The sequence below is a fragment of the Primulina eburnea genome, chromosome 12 (assembly GCF_022965805.1).
Source record: "Primulina eburnea isolate SZY01 chromosome 12, ASM2296580v1, whole genome shotgun sequence".
NCBI lineage: Eukaryota > Viridiplantae > Streptophyta > Magnoliopsida > Lamiales > Gesneriaceae > Primulina > Primulina eburnea.
In genome coordinates, this window is record NC_133112.1 from 521,548 (window position 1) to 540,793 (window position 19,246).

General features: G+C 37.0%; 3 protein-coding genes and 1 long non-coding RNA gene across 11 annotated transcripts; 3 read left to right on the forward strand and 1 right to left on the reverse strand.

Annotated features, from left to right (window-relative positions):
- Positions 1-1,715: 1,715 nt before the first annotated feature.
- LOC140807162 (inactive poly [ADP-ribose] polymerase RCD1-like) lies at positions 1,716-7,044 on the forward strand. Of its 5 annotated transcripts, none has more exons than XR_012112636.1 (6): positions 1,716-2,817; positions 2,998-3,236; positions 3,309-3,442; positions 3,553-4,536; positions 5,340-5,705; positions 6,693-7,044. XR_012112636.1 is itself a non-coding variant. In XM_073163884.1 (4 exons), the coding sequence occupies exons 1-4, from the start codon at positions 1,838-1,840 to the stop codon at positions 3,646-3,648; spliced, it is 1,449 nt and encodes a 482-aa protein (XP_073019985.1). In that variant the 5' UTR covers positions 1,716-1,837; the 3' UTR covers positions 3,649-7,044. The 5 variants fall into 5 exon arrangements, 1 of the variants encoding a protein (XP_073019985.1); XR_012112638.1 differs by having other exon boundaries at positions 5,619-5,705; XR_012112635.1 differs by having other exon boundaries at positions 3,553-5,705.
- A 353-nt stretch (positions 7,045-7,397) lies between these two features.
- Positions 7,398-13,032, forward strand: LOC140807163 (inositol-tetrakisphosphate 1-kinase 3-like). Of its 4 annotated transcripts, XR_012112639.1 has the most exons (11): positions 7,398-7,802; positions 8,777-8,858; positions 8,990-9,022; positions 10,491-10,611; positions 10,815-10,907; positions 11,084-11,191; positions 11,288-11,464; positions 11,688-11,743; positions 11,870-11,954; positions 12,142-12,436; positions 12,778-13,032. XR_012112639.1 is itself a non-coding variant. In XM_073163885.1 (10 exons), exons 1-10 carry the CDS (start codon positions 7,600-7,602, stop codon positions 12,210-12,212), a joined length of 1,029 nt encoding a protein of 342 aa, XP_073019986.1. In that variant the 5' UTR covers positions 7,398-7,599; the 3' UTR covers positions 12,213-12,679. The 4 variants fall into 4 exon arrangements, 3 of the variants coding, with proteins under 3 accessions (XP_073019986.1, XP_073019988.1, XP_073019987.1); XM_073163885.1 differs by lacking the exon at positions 12,778-13,032 and having other exon boundaries at positions 12,142-12,679; XM_073163887.1 differs by lacking the exons at positions 7,398-7,802; positions 12,778-13,032 and adding an exon at positions 8,325-8,507 and having other exon boundaries at positions 12,142-12,679.
- LOC140807164 (uncharacterized) lies at positions 9,449-10,571 on the reverse strand. The gene is made up of 2 exons (XR_012112640.1): positions 10,115-10,571; positions 9,449-10,018 (listed from the first exon to the last, which is right to left on the reverse strand). It is a non-coding gene; the product is annotated as an uncharacterized lncRNA (long non-coding RNA).
- A 3,824-nt stretch (positions 13,033-16,856) lies between the features above and the next one.
- Positions 16,857-18,921, forward strand: LOC140807774 (uncharacterized). The gene is made up of 2 exons (XM_073164741.1): positions 16,857-17,575; positions 17,941-18,921. The coding sequence occupies exons 1-2, from the start codon at positions 16,947-16,949 to the stop codon at positions 18,686-18,688; spliced, it is 1,377 nt and encodes a 458-aa protein (XP_073020842.1). The 5' UTR covers positions 16,857-16,946; the 3' UTR covers positions 18,689-18,921.
- Positions 18,922-19,246: the final 325 nt, after the last annotated feature.

The following is a 19,246-nucleotide window of genomic DNA, read 5'->3' on the forward strand; positions in this document are numbered from 1 at the left end:
ATGGTGGGTATTATGTTTAATGGTCTTGTAGGAGTACAAGTCCAACATAATAAATAATTAAAGTTTTAATGGGCTTTGATTAAATTAATTAAACTAGTTGGACTAGCTTAATTAATTAAATCAAGCCTATTAATGTTAATTATGTAATTAAAGTTTAATTAATTATAAATAATACATATAAAGACAAAAACCCTAGCCCACCACTATGAAACATTCGAGAGACCCACCTCCAAGGAATAAAATGGGCCACTTGGTTTTGGGAAAGAAAAATATTGTGTCGTCTCTCTCAATTATTTTCTCTCCTACGTAAATATCTTCCAATATTTCTAGTGCAATTTGGAAGAGGAACAAATCATCTAGTCGTGGACCTAATTAGAAGAAAGGAGTCCTTGAAGAAAGTTCGTAGGGAATTCATCAAGAGCTAGATCCGCCTATACCGGATTAGTTGGGGCCAAGTGATTCAATTCACTAAAGGTATAATTCAACACCCTATGAATGTTTTGTTATAATCATACGAGCGCCCAAAGCAAATCATATTTTGATTGTCAAAATAAAATAAAATTTTAAAACTTCCGCTGCGTTTGGGCGCGTAGAAAAACCGGATCCAACACAAACCACCTTCAATAAGGCGGGTCCTACAATTTTTCTTCTTTTGCGATCCCTTCTTAATAATTGATTTAGATTTACAATTTTCTTTAGCTCTTAGTAGCAAGACGTTCTCTGTCAGAAAGAAGAAGGGCAAGCTTAGAAAGGCATGGGATGGAAGCAAAGTCATCTACAATGTAGCATCTTGGGGAGCGACAGCAATTGGGTAAGCCATGTTAAAAATCAGCACATTATAGCAAGTTTTTTGTGTTGACACAACGATTAAAATGAATCAATTATCTGATGGTGCATGTTGAGGTTTTAGGATACTATTTATGCTCCTATATCGAGTGTTTGTAGAAGATCACTGTTTTTGCATCCAAAAGCTCTTAGAATATTTTGTCATTTCTATTTAGTTTTGGAGCTGTCTAACGTTTTTTAGTTGCTACATATGGAACGGGATTTATCAAAATCCAGCTCTTTTAAAGGCGGCCTCTGCGGCGGCATTCTGGACTTCATGTCATGTTATATTGAAACTTTTTTAAGCTACGTCAGTGACTCGAACCTTGGCAGTCCTTGAAGGTTAGCTGTTTAGACGTCTCAAAATCCTGTGACATACTGCAATTTGAGCGACACCATTTTTTTTTTTAAAAAATGTTTTTAACCACCCTGTAAATAGGATATGCTCGGCATATGTAGTGTTGTGGATACTGTTAAATGTTTAAACCAAGAGCTGCATGTAAACTGCGAAATAAATAAGGCACACAAAACCATGAGCAAAATCAGCACATTAGCATAGTTTTGAGGTTCTATTAGGTTTTGATACAAACGAAAGGAATTTTCTTTGTTATCACAGTTTTATGTAACATTAAATGCATACACTACCCAAAAAAACAATCACAAGTTAAACTAGAAAATTTAATCAAATAAGTATCACGTGATGAATGGTACGACGTTTAAACATTTTGCAAAGTGAAGACCCAAAAAAGAATTTTAGGACAACGACTAATAATATGACATACATGTGACGTAATAGATTAACCCTAAGGATGTTTGGAAATGTCAATTCGTTTCTTTGGGCTGAAGCAATCGAAATTCGCACGTGGCCGCTCCGCTGACGTTTGCTTCGGGCCAATTCGGTCATTTCGTCCCTTAGACCAGTCCTTCCACTATAAAACGACGGTAGGCAAAATGGACCCTACCTCAGAAGTTCTTGTGCCCAGAGCTTCTCAACTTGTAGATTTGTGTAGCCATGGATTCGGCCCCCAATTCAACGATGATGACGAAGAAAGGTGGCAAATGTCTCAGAGTCGATGTTTCTCGATGCTCCAAGGCGTCGCCGTCTCGCGACCCGCTGATCCAGAATTACTCAAACTTCAAGCGGAGCTCCGAACCAAAACGGGTCATGTTTTACGATCACGGATCTTGGACTGACTACCCGGAGGTAGTGGTCGAAGTATTGAAGCTAGGGTTTTCCGAGGGCATGCCCATGATCGAGGCTCGGATTGAAGGGATTGATCGTTTTCTCGACTTTTACCGCATGCTTGAGATAGAATTGGAGTCTGGAAATCAGCGGTCTATTTCTTGGATTGATGTTGATGGTAAGTGCTTTTTCCCCAAGATTTGTATCAATACTTACGATAATAACGATCCGGATTTTGTCGGTGGCGATGAGAACAATCCGAAGATTGAGATCGAGATAAAACTTAGCAAATTAGCTAGTTCGGGAAGTTTAAAGAGTTTGAACTTGAATGAATTGGAAAAATTAACTAAGAGAAACAGAGAGGAACAGGCAGAAATGAATCAACCGGAGGAGAGTTCATCCAACGTTAAAGTGAAAAGGCGGAAAATTGTTTGTGAGAAAGAATTGCAGTCTCCAAGATGGCCCAAGACGAGAGTTTTGAGAGCTGAAGAAGAAGGTTATACATCGGTGAAAAAATTATTTTTGACGGGATTGAAGACTGTGGAACCGGGTGCAGAAGTTACTGTCATTAATCAATGTGTTAAGACAGGACCGCTGGATGCGGCTCGTCGCCAGGTTTTCATGAAGCAGATGGAGATCACTAAACAATCTAGAGGGGTGAGTAACATGGTCCTTGCATGGTATGGGGCATCTGCCAAAGGTGTTGAGAGCATTTTGATGCATGGGTTTGGGATTCCTGCAATGGCATCAAGATCTGAAGGTCATGGCGTGGGGATTCACTTGTCCCCTGTGCGTTCACCCCAGAATAGGTATTATGTGTTTGAGATTCAACTTGAGTTTTCTTCAGACAGCTGGTTTAATTTTTCATTGTATTGGTTACCAATTTTATGGCTTATAGTTTCATTGTTGATCGTTTGTGAAAAACAAGAAAAAAAGTTAATGCATTTTAGGTTTACTTGCTTTTTAATCTTTTTTGGTTTTTCGTCCAGTGCATTGTTGTTGGAGATGGATGAGAATGGCGAGAAACATGTCATTTTGTGTAAAGTGATACTAGGAAAATGCGAGAAGATTGATGCAGCGTCTCGACAGTCTCATCCTTCAAGTGTAGAGTACGATACTGGTGTGGATGACTTGACTAGTCCTAAGTGGTATACAGTGTGGTATGCGAATATGAACACCCATATTGTTCCGGAGTGTGTTGTCAGCTACAGGCCTGCAAATGTGCCAGGTAAGCCTCCTTGATTTTATGTATTCTCTTGCTTATAGTTTTGTTTGAAACTGAGGTACAATTATTTTACAGGTTCAGTAAATGGTGTCTCTAGTGTGAATTGGGTTCCGCCGTCTCACGTAATTGCCAAATTGCTTTATAGGATGAAAAGTTATCTGCCTATGCCCAAGTTTCAAGAATTGCGAACTTTGTGTGGATTGTTTAAGGCAAGCCTTATTTCTTATAAGTGTTATATAAGTGGTAATTTTTCCCAAAATTTGGTCGGTGATTGAATTTTAATCGATATTATCCGACTTCTTTACTATTTGCACTGCAGGAAGGAAAGTTGGGGAAAAATGTTTTCATGCAACAGTTAAGATCAGTTGTTGGAGATGATCTGTTACGGTCTACTATCCAAGAAATTTGTGGCTGATAATAAGGTTTTGTCCTTATTGTGTTTGCAGTTGGAAGAAATTAAGAAATATTCTTTCTCGTGGATCATATAGTCTGTAGAACTCATTGTAATGTTACCAACTGGTTATAAAGAAAGCCTCTCAAATGTGAATCCATATGTAGGCTTAGGGCAGACTTTGGAATCAATTTTTGAACTTTATTGATTTACTTTCGCTTGATAAGAATGATTTCCTTGTGTATGCTTTGATCTCTCTCTCCCGCTCTCATGTTTTTATGTTCTTTGTGTGTGTGTGTTGGAATAGTGGGGCTGTCTCATTGGTGTGGTGGGGCTGTCTAATTGTATTGTTGTCTAGTGGGAACCCACCCTTCTGCTCCTAACATTTGCTAGGTAATACAGTCAAACTCATTGAGAGTTAGACTGCTGTATGTGAATGTGTGTGAGATTGGTTGGCTAGTCTGCATGTTCTCTGATTTGCCGTGATCTCTGGTTGGGTTAAAGCTAATGATTTGTTGGGTATACCAGCTCAAACGTATAGTTTGGCTCACATTTGATGAATTTTATGGTTTGTTTACTGGATATTGTTGGAAAGGACTAAATTAGGTTTGATGATATTTAATAATCGATACCTAGCGATTAATACGTAATTACCCTGAAATGTTACGTGTTTTGGTTGATGGTGATGAAAATAGAAGTTATTTGAGTATTGTTGTGCTAGTTACTTATTAAATGGATATAATGTATAAAGGAAGTGTGTACCCACCAATATTCTAGCAAGTCTTTGTGTTCTATGCTGCACGGCTATCGTCAAAAACCTCTTCATGAAGTTGAGATGTTAATTGTTAGACTTCCAGCTGCTCCTACCTGTGGCAAGAGTTATGAATGGTGTTATTTGTACTTTTATGACAGGTACTTTCTACTTTCTCGATAAAAATTTTTCCCTGAGATCTTAGCCTTTTGAATATTTCTTCGCAGATTATTTGTACATTTATGTCAAATTCTTTTTTTTGTAAAGTTGAGGATTTTGTATTGTGAAGATATGGTCATGATTTATCCCTTTAATTGTAGCAATATTTGAAGATTTTAAATATGTGATGTCTTCTACAGTCTTCACTAGGTGGTTTTTGTTTTCACTCTTATCTTTTTTGTTATGAAGTCAAAGTAGTTAATCTGGACTTTCTCCACGACGGCATCATCTGTAGATTTATTATGCTATTCTGGTTTTCCTCCAGTTCTCCATTTTTTTAAGGTTTATAGAACTGTTGCAAATGTTGCTCGATTATTACTCATTTTCGGTTATTCAATCAAATTAGTTATCCTAATATTTTTTATTTAGGTTAAGCTGCATAATTTGTATATGGTAATGCATATATATCCTTAACACTCAGAAATTCTGTATTTTTTAAGTTTTTCTTTTATTCTCCATAAACCCCATACTTAAGAAAATTATTTGGTGATTTATAGTTAAGTTTTCATATCTTTTTTGGGGTAAGGGGAGGTGTATACAGCATACTGCATTGTAAATCAACTCATGTTATAATAATTTGAACTAGATTTGTTAATTTCATTCCTCATTAGCCAGTGTGTTAATACTCCGCTTATTTAATCCTCTGTCCTGTTTTTTGTTTTTTTGAGGTTGGTAATCTTCTCGTTGCAGTCTTACTACTTTGGTCTTGCCCTTTTATTTATTTATTTTTTGTTGTTGTTGACAGTTTGCAGTCCTTTTTGGCCTTACCACCAGAACTTCAGTGCATACATGCATGGGATGATTGAAGCATGGGTGTTGTATTTATAATACTCCAAACCGTTTTCGACGACGCTACACCTTTAATCAAATTTATGGAACTTTGTCACCCTCTTGTTATGGCCATTAAATCATGTGATTACTAGGGGGTCCCTTGCTGCAACGGTCATGATACGGATTTTAGTCTAGGGTCTTTGGGTAATTGGTATATTCACAGTATCTTTTGCATTCCCTCTTTGAATCGCAGAGTCAAAGACGATGTATTTGATTTGAGCATACTGGTTTGTGTTCTTGTGCTAAAAAGATGACAAGCAAAGATATCTCATGCGGGCAGGTAATTTAATCCATTTACAGATAATTTTTCAAGGGCATTACATATCGTAGTTGCACCTCCTCACTTGCATTTTTTGTTACTTTTGTGTTTTTGAAGACTAATTGCAATGAAAAATGTTCCACCATATTGTCGATGTATTGTCCATGATATGTGTTTGGCTTTGATTGATGCGAAATAATCAAGATGCCAGCATTTCTATGGATATGATTTATCTTGTGACAATTATGTTTCCTTCAAGCTGTTCGAATGTGATGTTTTATTAACTTGCTAGATGTTGCGCACCAAATGACGGCTTGTGTAAAAAAAATCTAAATTTGATATTCGAAATATTTTATTTAGTTACTTTTAGGCTTGTATTACATGCTTTGTTTTGTGAGCAGTAGATGTTGACATCCAATTCTATAAAAAAAAACACGCTGTGTGAAAAACCACAGATACAAAGCCCCTATTATAATGCACAACTTGTGCGCTTCACCAAATTTGGCCGGTGCATATACCTTTTTCATAATATCATTTTTTACTTATAATTTGCTATAAAAAGTTGTTCTTTTGTTTGTCATTTTTCTTATTGTTATTACCTGTGTTGGAAAATTGCATTTGTATGAATGAAAAATTGAGGCATAAATTCCATATGGAGTGGAAAGGGTTGAATTTATGAAGATCGAGGATCTGATTTGATCCCTTCAATTTTAGTATTGAATTGAAATTTATCATATTGTCACTTTGTGTCTCCATGTTCTCACCATGTTTGTGTTAGTGGAAGAAGTTACGGTAATAGGGGAGTGACCGAGCTTTTGCTGTTGTGAATATGACTTAATATCTGGTATAAGCTTATCGATTTCCTCATTTCCACAACTCATGCACTGAATTTCCGAGCAGTTGTCTTTCTCCTCTAGTTTTGTTCGGCCAACAGGGGCAATACTCAGGTATGTGCATTTGTAGTAATTAATCGAGCTTCATTAACATGGGTTTAAACTGTTGTTTTAGGAAACGGAAGCGAGTCTCGAATGAAAGAGGATGAATTAAAGGAAACTGAGACTTGTGCTTTCTGCCCTGCCCAACTGGGTTTGATCAATATTGACCCGGAATCTGGTTTGAGTTGTGCTCAGTATTTGCCGCCATCATCTCGGAGCCAATATTCAGTTTCTGTTGTCGAAGTGTTTGATACCCATTGTAAATCTGGTGGCTCTACCAGCAGCAGATATGATATTTTATTTATTACTGGTTGTTATCTTTGTTTCAATCATTATTTGATTGTTGTAATTTTGTACGATAACTGCCAAACAATTTGTATGTGATCATTCTTCTTAGCAATGGACTATTTAAACTGCTTTATTGACGCATATTTTTAAAATTTATCGTAAGATTTGGGTAGCTATTTTTAATATCAACTGCTTCCACGAGAAACTAAATTTGTTAATTCGAATCAGTTGATGTTCACTGCCTTCAGTGGTTGTGTTGGTAAATCAGTAACAAGTCATTGTAAATGGTACGATAAAATTTATGAAATGACAATGTTTCAATCACCCCAGGTGATTTTCAGTGTCACCTTATTAGTCACTTCCGCTTGCATTGACCCATGATGAAGTGATTAATGCAAATTTTCATGTGAGATTTCTTTATATGTATGTATTTAACGTGGATTAATAGGTCTAGAGAGAATTATGTTGGAGTCTTTTCCCATCCCCTGAATTTTTTAAAAAATATGACCATAGTTGAACGAACATAGGAGAAAAGATTTGATTTGCGATCGAGTGAATATTTTATTATTTATTTATTTAATTTAATAATAAATATGTGTAAAAGTTCCTTCTTTCCTTGTTTATTGGCATTCAGTTGGGACAAAATTAAACATTAATCTCACAGCATAAAAACGTGTTGTCGTTGTTTGGGAATGAGGATGACTGGTGAAATGCCGTTCGAAGAACAGATCAGAAACGACGGAGAGGTCGGGGATAATAAGAAAATGGTGGCGCTTCCGCGTAAGAAGTGCGCGCCTCCGGTCGTCCCGGCTTTAAAACTTGTCGTCGTCGGATATGCTCTTACGTCCAAGAAGATTAAGAGCTTTTTACAACCCAAGCTTCAAGGCTTGGCCAGGTATTATAAACTTTCACAACATAATGCGTGTCTTTTTGTTTTTTCATTGCTCCCTCCATTGTCAAAATGTTTAGATCTGTTTCAGTTTCCAAGGCCATATACATGTATGTATGTGTCTTTGTGTGTGTACGCCTCCTTTTTCTTTATTTTTCTTTTTCGCTAACTTTATATCTCCTTTTCAGTTTTTTTTTTTAATGATTTTATCCCTACTTTATTCTGGATGATAAGGCGCTTCTTGTGATTGAAATTGTCTTTGGAGTCGGTTCTGTAGCTTTAGATGTTGTGCAAGTCTTTTTCTTGGTAACATTTGAATTTGTTTCTGGTTGTGTGATTGCTTCAGTTTATTTATATTCTAAACGGAATCTCCTTTTTGAGGTGTGGTCTGTTGTCACAGCCACACAAGAGTTTCGGACAGAAGGATATTTTTAATTTTGACAAAAAACCTGTGTTCACAAGTTGAAAGCATTTTTTCTAGATATTCTATGGTCCTCGTCATTCTCCGCCTTGTTTAGCTTGATACTTGTTGCCACCTTTGCATTGTCGCGAAACTTTGAGTTTATCCTCTATTAGTAGTGCTGGAAGCCTGGAAGTTTTGGCTGTCGAATTGGAATTTGAAGCTGTCCTTCTATGTTCTCTAGCTGTTCATTTTAACTTCCTAGTTTGTGCTTTGACCAGAAGCTTTTTATGGACTGAAAAAGAAAATAGGTTTGGTATCTTTTACTGTTCTTGTGTCTTGTGTTCATTAGTAAGCCTTGGAACAAATTTAGATGCTTGAATGCTTGGCATCATCACTTCCTCTTCTTTCTTTTTTTTCAATGAAGAGATAAAAGAAAAGGCTGTATAACTATTGATGTCTTTTATTTGACTAAAAGTAATAGGCAGATTTTTCATGATACTATGTCATGACTATCACTCAGAATTAGAACGCCTGTAGATTATCATGTGCTAATAGCTTTTGGATTATACAAATCCAGGAACAAGGGGATTCTTTTTGTTGCAATCGACCAAAGTAAACCCCTTTCGGATCAAGGTCCTTTTGACATCGTGTTGCATAAAGTGAGTTTGCTTGTGCCCATTCACGGCTTTACCACCCTTGTCTATAAATGTAAATCCTGCTTTATATCCTATTTGTTGTGCTTATAACTCAAGCACAGTATTGATACATCCCAAATATACTTCTTTTGCAGTTATCTGGAAAGGAGTGGCGGCATGTGCTCGAGGTTGATCTTGTTATCGAACTGCATCTTTTACTTATATTATTGCAATGCCTTCGGAAGTTACGGTTAGATGATACATATAGCATCTTAGGAAATTAATTGCATGATGCACGATGCTATGGCTTGGACAGTGCTGTCTCCGACTGGTGGGCAACCTGCTTGCCCTAAAAATTGTCTCATCCAACTTAATTTGCAGTGTGCAACTCACCGCCACAATGAATCATGACTCGTTGATTTTGGCTAAAGCCTCAAGAGTTCAGAAAAGAGGATGCCCTCTTGCAATGCATCCCCAGTGGATTCATTTTTTGGAATGGTTTTCGTACATTTTAAGTTCTATGCCTTTGGGCATTTGGGGTTTATCTTTTCAACGGGTTCTCTATTCTAATGTCATCACCACCACCATCACTTCATCCCTTGAGAAAGCTCACCTTTTTATTTGTCAACAGTTTTACATCTTTTTCAATGTTTGTTATTTCATGTACTGTGTTTTAAATTCTGCATGTTTTCTGTTATAAGTTTTCTGCATACTTGGGTCTATGGTGCTGAGTTTCCAGGTGGGAGTGTGATGAGGATCGGTCTGTATGTGTGGTGGGAGAAAGACCTTGTAACCTAAATTGGTCTAAAGGATCTGCTAAAGAATGTGATATAAAGAATTCTATTCACGAAAACTCCTGAGAAGGAAGCCAAAAACCATGTTGTATACAACACAAAGGATAGTAATGGATTGGTCTGAATACAAACTTCTTCATAGCAATCACCAAATCCCGAGCATTAAGTTTTGTCTTAACATGAAGTCAGTTACACTAACTGCTAGCACATGCACTCAAGAAAAAATGAATTGGACATATTCCAGCCTTCCATAATTGTTTGGAGATTACAACTCGTTTTTTTCCTCTCCGATAGTTTCTTTTTATTTTTATGTGTTTAAGGTAATATATTTATACATCGAGGGATCAGACTAGCAGTTAAAGAATTTGATCAAGAATCTTGGAATTTTGTCTGAACCAAAGTCCAAATAACAATATCTTGTGTGTTGCAGTGATAAAATCAGAATCGCTGAAATGAAATATCTAGGTATTTTTGGGGTTTATGCACTAGGGACAAAGACTTGTCTTGATTAATCAAGTGCAGTCTAGTCCACACTACATTGAACCAGCTCATCACATATCTCACTAGCAGAAGAAGTGAGGATAAATGTTGTAGCCATGATACCGTGCTGAACTTACATGCAAAATTTGTAGTTAGAAAATGCACTTCCAATGTTCTCTGTGCTTTGTTTCCCTTTTTCATTGGTTCGTATTTCATTGATTTTCTCATTTAATGTTTCTTTATTCTTGTCTGATTGTAATTTGGGAAGAGATGGAATATGTTAATTTTTTACCTGTTGATTTTTAAATCATCCTTTACTAGGCCTGAATATTAACAGGGTGCCTAAGGATCCTTTCTAATTGTTATTTTGTATCTGTTGAAGGATTACCGGCAGACACATCCTGAAGTGACAGTTCTTGATCCTCCTGATGCCATTCAGCATGTGTACAATCGACAGTCCATGCTTCAGGATGTTGCTGACTTAAATCTGTCGGATCCTTGCGGTAATTTTATAGATATGCCTTCAATAGCTTGGGTGTTTCTTTGGAGGCTTTTGCTTCTCTTTTTTCAAGGTCGAGAAGCAATGCTGTGGACATAAGAAATCTGATTCGTGCTAACGCGCCAGTTTATGGGCATTTTCAGAACTAACAAACTTAGCAAAGTAAGATGCAAGTGCCATCAGGTTTCACTTCCATTTTGTATTCAGGAAAAGTTCGTGTTCCTAAACAGTTGGTTATAAAGAAAGATCCATCATCTATTCCGGAGGCAGTGAACAAGGCTGGGCTGAGACTACCTATTGGTACATTCCTTTGATATTTGCGTAAACTCTAATATCATAATAGTGATGGATAAACTTGGAACTGTTCTCTGGTATGCAGCCATAAATACTTTTATGCAATTGAGCAGGACTTAGGAGATCTTGTCATGATTTTATCCTCATTTTGATATATTGTAATCGGTCTATGGATATTTCAGTGGCAAAGCCGTTGGTTGCCAAGTCACATGAGCTGTCTCTTGCTTACGATGAGTGCTCCCTCCAGAAGTTGGAACCCCCTCTAGTTTTGCAGGAATTCATTAATCATGGTAGGATTCCATTGTTAATCTCATGTTCAGCAACTTCCCTATGCTTACAATAGAAAATTCATCCATGTGGCACCTCCTCTTTTATTCAATTTGTAGGAGGTGTACTCTTCAAAGTTTATATTGTTGGGGAAGCAGTAAAGGTGGTCAGGCGTTTCTCCTTGCCTGATGTCAGTAAGCGCGAATTATCAAAGAATGTGGGTGTTTATCGCTTTCCAAGAGTATCTTGTGCTGCTGCATCTGCCGATGAAGCAGACTTGGATCCTGGTATTGCTGGTGAGCAGTTTTTTTATGACATAGACTTTTGAGTGCAAACTACTATATAGAATCATAATTTTAGTGTGAGTGCAGTGGAGTGCGCTTCCTTTACGGCCCGTGAAACAAGATTTAATATCCCTTTCAAATGATTGATCATTTGTTGAGTTGAGTTAGGTGATTATTTTTTGGTTGCATTGACATTTGAAAGGATATTCACCTTTTTCTTTACCATCTTTATCAGAGCTTCCTCCAGGTCCGTTACTTGAGAGACTGGCCAGGGAACTACGTCGGCGACTGGTACTCCCAATGCCTTTGTTATTTCTTTCCATATTAATGCAAACAACAATTTTTTTATTTTTTGTATCCCCATGGTTTTTACTGGGACATTTTTTGATTAATTATTATATTATGCGCATGTGATAGGGTCTTCGACTATTTAACTTAGATATAATTCGAGAACATGGAACTGAAGACTGCTATTATGTGATAGACATCAACTATTTTCCAGGTATGGTATATGACCTTGTGGTTGTGTTGGAAAGAATCAAAATAATGAGGGAAAGTTGAAGCATTATGGCCGAACAATGATATAGTCTTAATCGGAAACAGACTTTTCTGTACAAGCAACAAGGTCCTAAAAATGTAAAGGGCCTGCCTAGAGTGTTAGTTCTTACATGCTTCCACACAATTTGCAGGATATGGGAAAATGCCAGAGTATGAGCATATATTTACAGATTTTCTTCTGAGCTTGGTACAAGGCAAATAAAAACCAGGATCTGGCCAGAGGGGGTGTAGATGAGCCCGTGTGTGCAAGATGATGCACCAGAACAAACATTTACGTAATTGGAAAGAAGAGAAACATGACTTCTGCATTGCATCACTATATGTGCTTGCCAATGCATTGATGTGATTGTTTGCACCATTCCTTTGCAGTTTTCGCCCATCCATGGCGATACTTTTGACCATATCGAAGGCAACATTCTGGAGAAGGTCCAATCCCATTTTCAGTTTCTTATTTGCTGCTCTCATGCTTTAACATGTTGGACTCGGTAGTAGTTGGTGGAATCAATATGACTCGATTCTAATAGTTCGCTAGGTGCTAATCATTTTAGGCCCAAATTTTAGGTGGCGTGCTGCCATTCTAGTTCTCCTTGTATACTCTTCTTTGTCGAGGAGTATGTACAAAATTTCTCCCATATCACATTGATTGTTCCTAGTTTTTTAGTGGGTAAATCCACATTTCAAACAATTTTTTATGTGGGGGAGGCGTTTTCCTCCTGTCGTCCTCTACTGGGTCAGTACTCAGGTGATTCTTTCTTTGCCTGGTATAGGTGTGTTGGATTTGAAGTACGGTTCGAGAATGGGATGTATGGTGATGTTCAATCGGTAGATGTCTCAATATGGATCAAAACCTTGTTGGTGTTATAAGGTTAATGAGATGCTAATTTGAGACTCTTATTCTAAGGATTTATTGGATTGTCCACATATGACGTCTATAGAGAAATCATGGATTTCTACTTATAACAATAAATGTGAATAATATTTCAATTAGAGCAATGTAAGGATGAGTTGAACTCGACCATTTTGTAGATAGTTGGCTTTGGATTTCATGATAAGATTGAACAATCGTACAAAGAAAGCTAGAATGTGTTAGTGCTACGGAGGACGATAAAAAAAAATTATTCATCAGTTATTTCATTCATAACAGATAAGATTTCTTGTACGTTTCAATATTTTTGTCAAATTTAAAATTAAATTTATATTATGTTTGTTTGCTACCTACATAGTCATGTTCTTTTTTCGTAATCTTGAACTATTGTTGTAAACTTTCCATTATGAATTTTTGATTTAATATTCATTTCATATGTATATATTTTGAAGTAATATGCGTTTTTGAAATTCTATGATCCCCGCGATTTCCCCGAACCCGAAAAAACGGGGATCAGGATGTATATGAGGATAGATATTGAATTCGAGGACGAATGTACGGATGACAAATCTGTTCCTTGCCCTGTCCATTGTCATCTCCAATCACAAATCAATGAGAAAGCTGCTGGACATAAAAATAGATAAAATACCTAAAAGATTTGATATGAAGTACTCATATCAACGATATGCATTTTATTTTCAAGAGATCATACCTTAAAATTTCAAAGTGAAGCATGTTTAACTTATAATGATTATGAGATTAATTTCATCTTAGGTAATTTCTTATAGTGTGAGTGAGATAAATATAATATAAAGATTTATATTGATTTGTGAGGACAATAGTTGAATGAGACATTATACACACACTATGTATGTCTGTACAATTTAGAAATTCCCGTTTTCAAATATTTATCAGTTAATGTACTTTCAAATGTTAATTGTTCATTTGTTCTCACCCCGAAAACTTGAAAAGCTCAATTTTGTCGTATAACATATATTCTGATCACCACAATATCTTGCACAAAATCCTTTTTATTGTTGTAAGTACCATAATCTGCTCCTAATTCAAAACAGACCTTTCAAAACCTATCAAAGAAAATTTTATTCCCTATTCTATATCTTCAATATTTGAGTAGTTCTTTAGAGGTCAGATCGTACAGATAATTATTTCAAAGATCATTATCTCATCGTTATATTTTAATTTCAATTTAATAAAGCAATTACTTGACAACGAATTTTTATTATTTTATATAGTATATTATTTTTAGACAAAAACTTGTATGAGACGGTCTCACGGATTGTACTTGTGAGACGAATCTCTTATTTGGGTCACCCATGAAAAAGTATTACTTTTTATGCTAAGAGTATTACTTTTTATTGTGAACTTGAGTAAAGTTGACCCGTCTCACAGATTATGATCTGTGAGACGGTCTCACATGATACTCACTCTTATTTTTAATTTTAATCATTTCATAAACTGATACGTTCGATGTAAGGATAAAAATTTCTACACGAATTCGGGGCCTCGTAGGGAAAACCCGAAATGAGAATAGGGCCCCCCGATTTTTCAAGGTTCGGAGATAGTTTAAAATCTCCGAAATAGTTCGAGGTGAGTATGTTGATATTATTTTTATCTCCGAATCCGTCTCAAAATTAATATTAATAATAATATTATCACTGATAATAATAAATAATAATAAATTTTGTTTGAGAAATCTTCGAATCCGTCCCGTCCTATTCCATTAATTTTTTTGAAACGGTGATAGGACATTGATGAGGATGATGATTTGAAACATGCAGTTTTGTATTCGATAATTCCACGAATCCGAAAAAACGGATATTAGGGAGGGGACGAGGATGTAGATGACAAACTTTTGATCATACAATTGTTATCAAAACAATCATTACATGTTTGAATCTTTCGGTTGCCGGGATGCAAAAAGAGATTACAAAGAGTACAATTGCGGATATCAAATAGTTTAATTACATAATTCAAAGTGTTTTTATATCTTTAAAATTTTACAAGGTTCAGGTTTTGGTTGCATACATTATTTAATCACGAGTAACAATTAGGGATGACAATTTTTCCCACGGTTTTGGGGCCCCGTAGGGAAAAACCGAAACGGGGATGAGGATCCCTGATTTTTTTGGGTTTGGGTTCGGGTTCGGAGATTTTTTTAAATCTTTGATGTAATTCGGGGCGGGTATGGGGTTACTATTCTCATCCCCGAAATCTCCGAACCCGCCTTGAAAATAATATCAATAATAAAATAATAGTATTATTAATATTATTAGGATCCCTGATTTTTTGGGGTTTGGGTTCGGGTTCGGAGATTTTTTTAAATCTTTGATGTAATTCGGGGCGGGTATGAGGTTACTATTCCCATCCCCGAAATCCCCGAACCCGTCTTGAAAATAATATCAATAATAAAATAATAGTATTATTAATAGTATAATAATATTATTATTTTTAAAATATTAATAATCTTATTATTATTAATAGTGATATTGATATGAATATTAATATTATCTGTAACAATAATAGATAATAATAAGTTTTGGTTCGAGAAAATCTCCGAATTCGTCATCGTCTTATCATATTAATATTTTTGAAACGGAGATGGGGACAGGGATGGGAAGTTGATCCCCGAAATTTCGGGTTTGGGGATTCTCCGAACCCGAAAAAACGAGGATTGGGACATGTATGGAGGTGGGGATGAGAATGGCAAATCCGCCCGACCCCGACCCCGACCCCGACCCATTGTCATCCCTAATAACAATATTGAATTCGTGAAGTTTAATTGGAACAATATGAATCATTAATTATTTGGACGTTGAATTTTGTAATATATATATATATATATATATATATATATATATATATATATATATATATATATTTTTAGTAGTATTAGAATTTATTTTGATTTATTTTTTTTGTCAATAATATAGATATAAGATAAAAATTTGTGTGAGGCGATTTCACGAGTTGTATTTTGTGAGATAGATCTTACTTCGGGTCAATCAAGAACAAATATTACTTTTTTGCTAGAGTATACTTTTATTGTGATACTCCGTAAGATTGAGTCGTCTTACTGATTAAGATTCGTGAGATCGCTCAAAATAGAACTACTCTAGATAAATTATATTTGAGTCATGTACATGTTGTTTTAAGTTTAAAATTTTACAAATAATTTTTTTTTATCATTTATACAAAATTAAAATATATTGTTATTTTACCAGATATACATTTTTTGGATCCAATTTTTTTTAAAGATAGACGTCTATTAATGGCAAAACTTGTGTGAGACCGGTCTCACGGTCGTACTGTGGGACGGATCTTTTATTTGGGTCACCTATGAAAAGTATTATTTTTTATGCAAAGGTATTACTTTTTATTGTGAATATGGTAGGGTTGACCCGTCTCACGGATTATGAAACTGAGACGGTCTCCATAATACTCAGCTCCTTATTAAACGACCATTCATAAGTGTAAGCATTAATTACATAGGGCAGCGCATTCGTTGAGATTTAAGCAATGCGGAGACGCCACGTTTTCTATAAGTGTAAAAGCCAAATTAGCTGCACATAATGCATCAAAATGGTCTATTACCTCCGCATACATTATTATCAACTTATGTTTATACATCAATTTGTTTGTTATTAATAAATATTGATTAAAAACAGTACAAATAAATTCTCTATTCTGATTTAATTTATCTAATTAATATTCTTTATATAAAATGTAGATAATCATTAAAAGACAAAAGGACAACTATTGTTCATATATATTTTTTAAAGATCATCTCACGACTCAATTTTATGAGAAATATCTTATTTACATCAATGTTATTTATATATATGTTTGATCACACAAAATTTGTGTGTTTTAAACCTTAATCCTGATCCTAATCCCCTTTTGTCGAGCCATTATTTTTAAAAAAGAAAATAGATTAGGGGTGGGTGCCAACTTCTGTCCTAACTGGCATTCATACGACAGCTGTAATCCATTATCATTTTCTCATTTTCAGCAAACAGCGGGGGAGCTCCGTCAGTCCTCAGCCTCAGCCTCATGGATCCCTGTCCCTTTGTGCGGGTTACCGTAGGGAATCTCGCCTTGAAAATCCCCGCCGCCGCGAAGCCTGCTCGCTCAGCCGTGCATCCTTCGTCTTCTCCCTGTTTCTGTCTGATTCAACTCAAAGGCTTCCCTCCGCAAACCGCCGTTGTACCTTACATTCCGCCGGAGAACACTCCATTTACTGATGCCAACTCGCTAACCCACGCTGCTAGCTTTCACCTCAGCAAATCCGACCTCGACAAACTCACTGGAAAGTCTTCCCTCTTCTCCACCTCCCATAAACCTTGCCTTAAAATATCCGTATACTCCGGCCGCTTCGGGCCGGCATGCGGCTTGAGTTCGGGGCGTTTGCTGGGGAAAATCTCTGTTCCATTGGATCTGACTACGGCGGAATCCAGGGCCGTCATTTTTCATAATGGATGGATTAATGTGGGAAAAGAAACCAAGCGTGTGGCGCAGTTTCACTTGAATGTTAAGGCAGAGCCCGACCCGAGGTTCGTGTTCCAGTTCGATGGAGAGCCCGAATGCAGCCCCCAGATTTTCCAAATTAGAGGGAATATCCGGCAGCCGGTTTTCACTTGCAAGTTCAGTTTTCGTGCAGCAGACCGCAATCAGCGCTCCAGGTAAATCTAAAATTGGAAAATAAATTCCCTTCGTTTAATTTTTGCAATAATGTTTGGATCATACACTTTACACTTGAATTAGTTTATTAAAAGAAAAAAAAAAGAGGGTTCCGAAGTATGGATAGGAAAAGAAATGTCTGCATTTGGTTGTCAAAATCTTCTGAGTCACCATACCAGTTAGAAATAAAGCATGAATCCATAACTTTACAGCCATATCTATTCAATTATTTGCTCTCTTTCTGCGAAGTATTGGTTAATCTCTTTGTTGATTTATTTAAAATTTGAGAAAAAGCCCATTCTTTGCTTTGGGTAAACGCTTTTAGTGCCTGTAAAGAATTTATCATAGTCCATTCCTATTTCTTAAGGTCTTTACCGCCGGAGCACAGTAATGGTGCAAGAGGGTGGTTGAGTTCCTTCGGTAGTGAAAGAGAGAGGCCGCTAAAAGAAAGAAAAGGGTGGTCCATAACAATTCACGATCTATCTGGTTCCCCCGTGGCTGTGGCCTCAATGGTGACACCTTTCGTGGCTTCGCCTGGATCAGACCGTGTGAGCCGGTCCAATCCCGGTTGTTGGCTCATTCTCCGTCCCGGTGACAGCACCTGGAAGCCCTGGGGCCGCCTCGAGGCTTGGCGTGAGTGCGGCACTGCAGATGGTCTTGGCTACAGATTTGAGCTCATTCCGGATTCAGCCGCCGCAGCGGGTATTGTTTTAGCAGAGTCAACTCTCAGCTGCAGCAAAGGTGGGAAGTTCATGATTGATTTGACTGGAAACAGCAACTCCACTCCAGCACAGGTGAATGGGCGAGCAACACTGAGCAGCACCACAGCGTCTCCAGTGTGCAGCCCCCGGAGCAGTGGGGATTTCGGGTACGGGCTGTGGCCATACTGCATGTACAGAGGGTTTGTGATGTCGGCCAGTGTGGGAGGCGAGGGACGCCGCGGCAGGAAAACGACGCCCTTGGTGGAAGTGAGCGTGCAACACGTAAGTTGTGCGGAGGATGCGGCGGCATTTGTTGCTTTGTCGGCTGTCCTGGACTTGAGCCTAGACGCATGCAGGCTTTTCTCTCATAAGCTTCGTAAAGAACTACGTCCGTTGCAGGATTTACCCTTCTGATTTATAATCGATTTACCCACCTTGCTGGAAATCAACTTTTCATTTAGTTATACCATGTTCTTTTACTGGTTTTTGTGCGAATTTTTTAGGACCAAGGAAACGTAGGATTGATCGATGTACATATCGAGCAAAGAACAGAGGGGTTAGAAAACGAGGCCCGCTGTTTTTTTTAACCTAATGCGTGGCTTGTAAATTATTACTGCTGTTTCTTCTTGTCCACTGTGTGTTTTCAATTCTCTCTTTCTTTCTTTCTTTCTTTCTTTTTGTACTACCCGAACTGATGCTCTGTATTTTTTTCATTAAAGTAAGGATTATCAATCTTGTGTTACACATTCTTATACTTGTCAGTCGATAAATTCTTGTCGTTGATGCGAATCAGAATCTTATATCCTTATGGGTAAATTGTGTGATGTAAGTGGTGAATGATAGAGGCTAGGCAAGCAACTGTGGATGGAGGATGCTCACTCACTCGTCTGCGAACGAAGTGGGGGTTTGGTTTGGTGAGAGACGTGCGTACACGCCAGGTTTCATTTTAATTTAATGGTCCGGATTACTTTA

What these genes read in the sequence shown, in the direction of transcription:
- LOC140807162 (XM_073163884.1), top strand. Translation starts at nt 1,838, where the DNA reads ATGGATTCGGCCCCCAATTCAACGATGATGACGAAGAAAGGTGGCAAA. An exon ending in GTGCGTTCACCCCAGAATAG is followed by an intron (nt 2,818 to 2,997) that starts GTATTATGTGTT and finishes TTTTTCGTCCAG; the next exon opens with TGCATTGTTGTTGGAGATGG. An exon ending in CTTTGTGTGGATTGTTTAAG is followed by an intron (nt 3,443 to 3,552) that starts GCAAGCCTTATT and finishes TTTGCACTGCAG; the next exon opens with GAAGGAAAGTTGGGGAAAAA.
- LOC140807163 (XM_073163885.1), top strand. Translation starts at nt 7,600, where the DNA reads ATGAGGATGACTGGTGAAATGCCGTTCGAAGAACAGATCAGAAACGAC. An exon ending in AGTGGCGGCATGTGCTCGAG is followed by an intron (nt 9,023 to 10,490) that starts GTTGATCTTGTT and finishes TATCTGTTGAAG; the next exon opens with GATTACCGGCAGACACATCC. An exon ending in GGGAACTACGTCGGCGACTG is followed by an intron (nt 11,744 to 11,869) that starts GTACTCCCAATG and finishes CGCATGTGATAG; the next exon opens with GGTCTTCGACTATTTAACTT.
- LOC140807774 (XM_073164741.1), top strand. Translation starts at nt 16,947, where the DNA reads ATGGATCCCTGTCCCTTTGTGCGGGTTACCGTAGGGAATCTCGCCTTG. An exon ending in GACCGCAATCAGCGCTCCAG is followed by an intron (nt 17,576 to 17,940) that starts GTAAATCTAAAA and finishes CTATTTCTTAAG; the next exon opens with GTCTTTACCGCCGGAGCACA.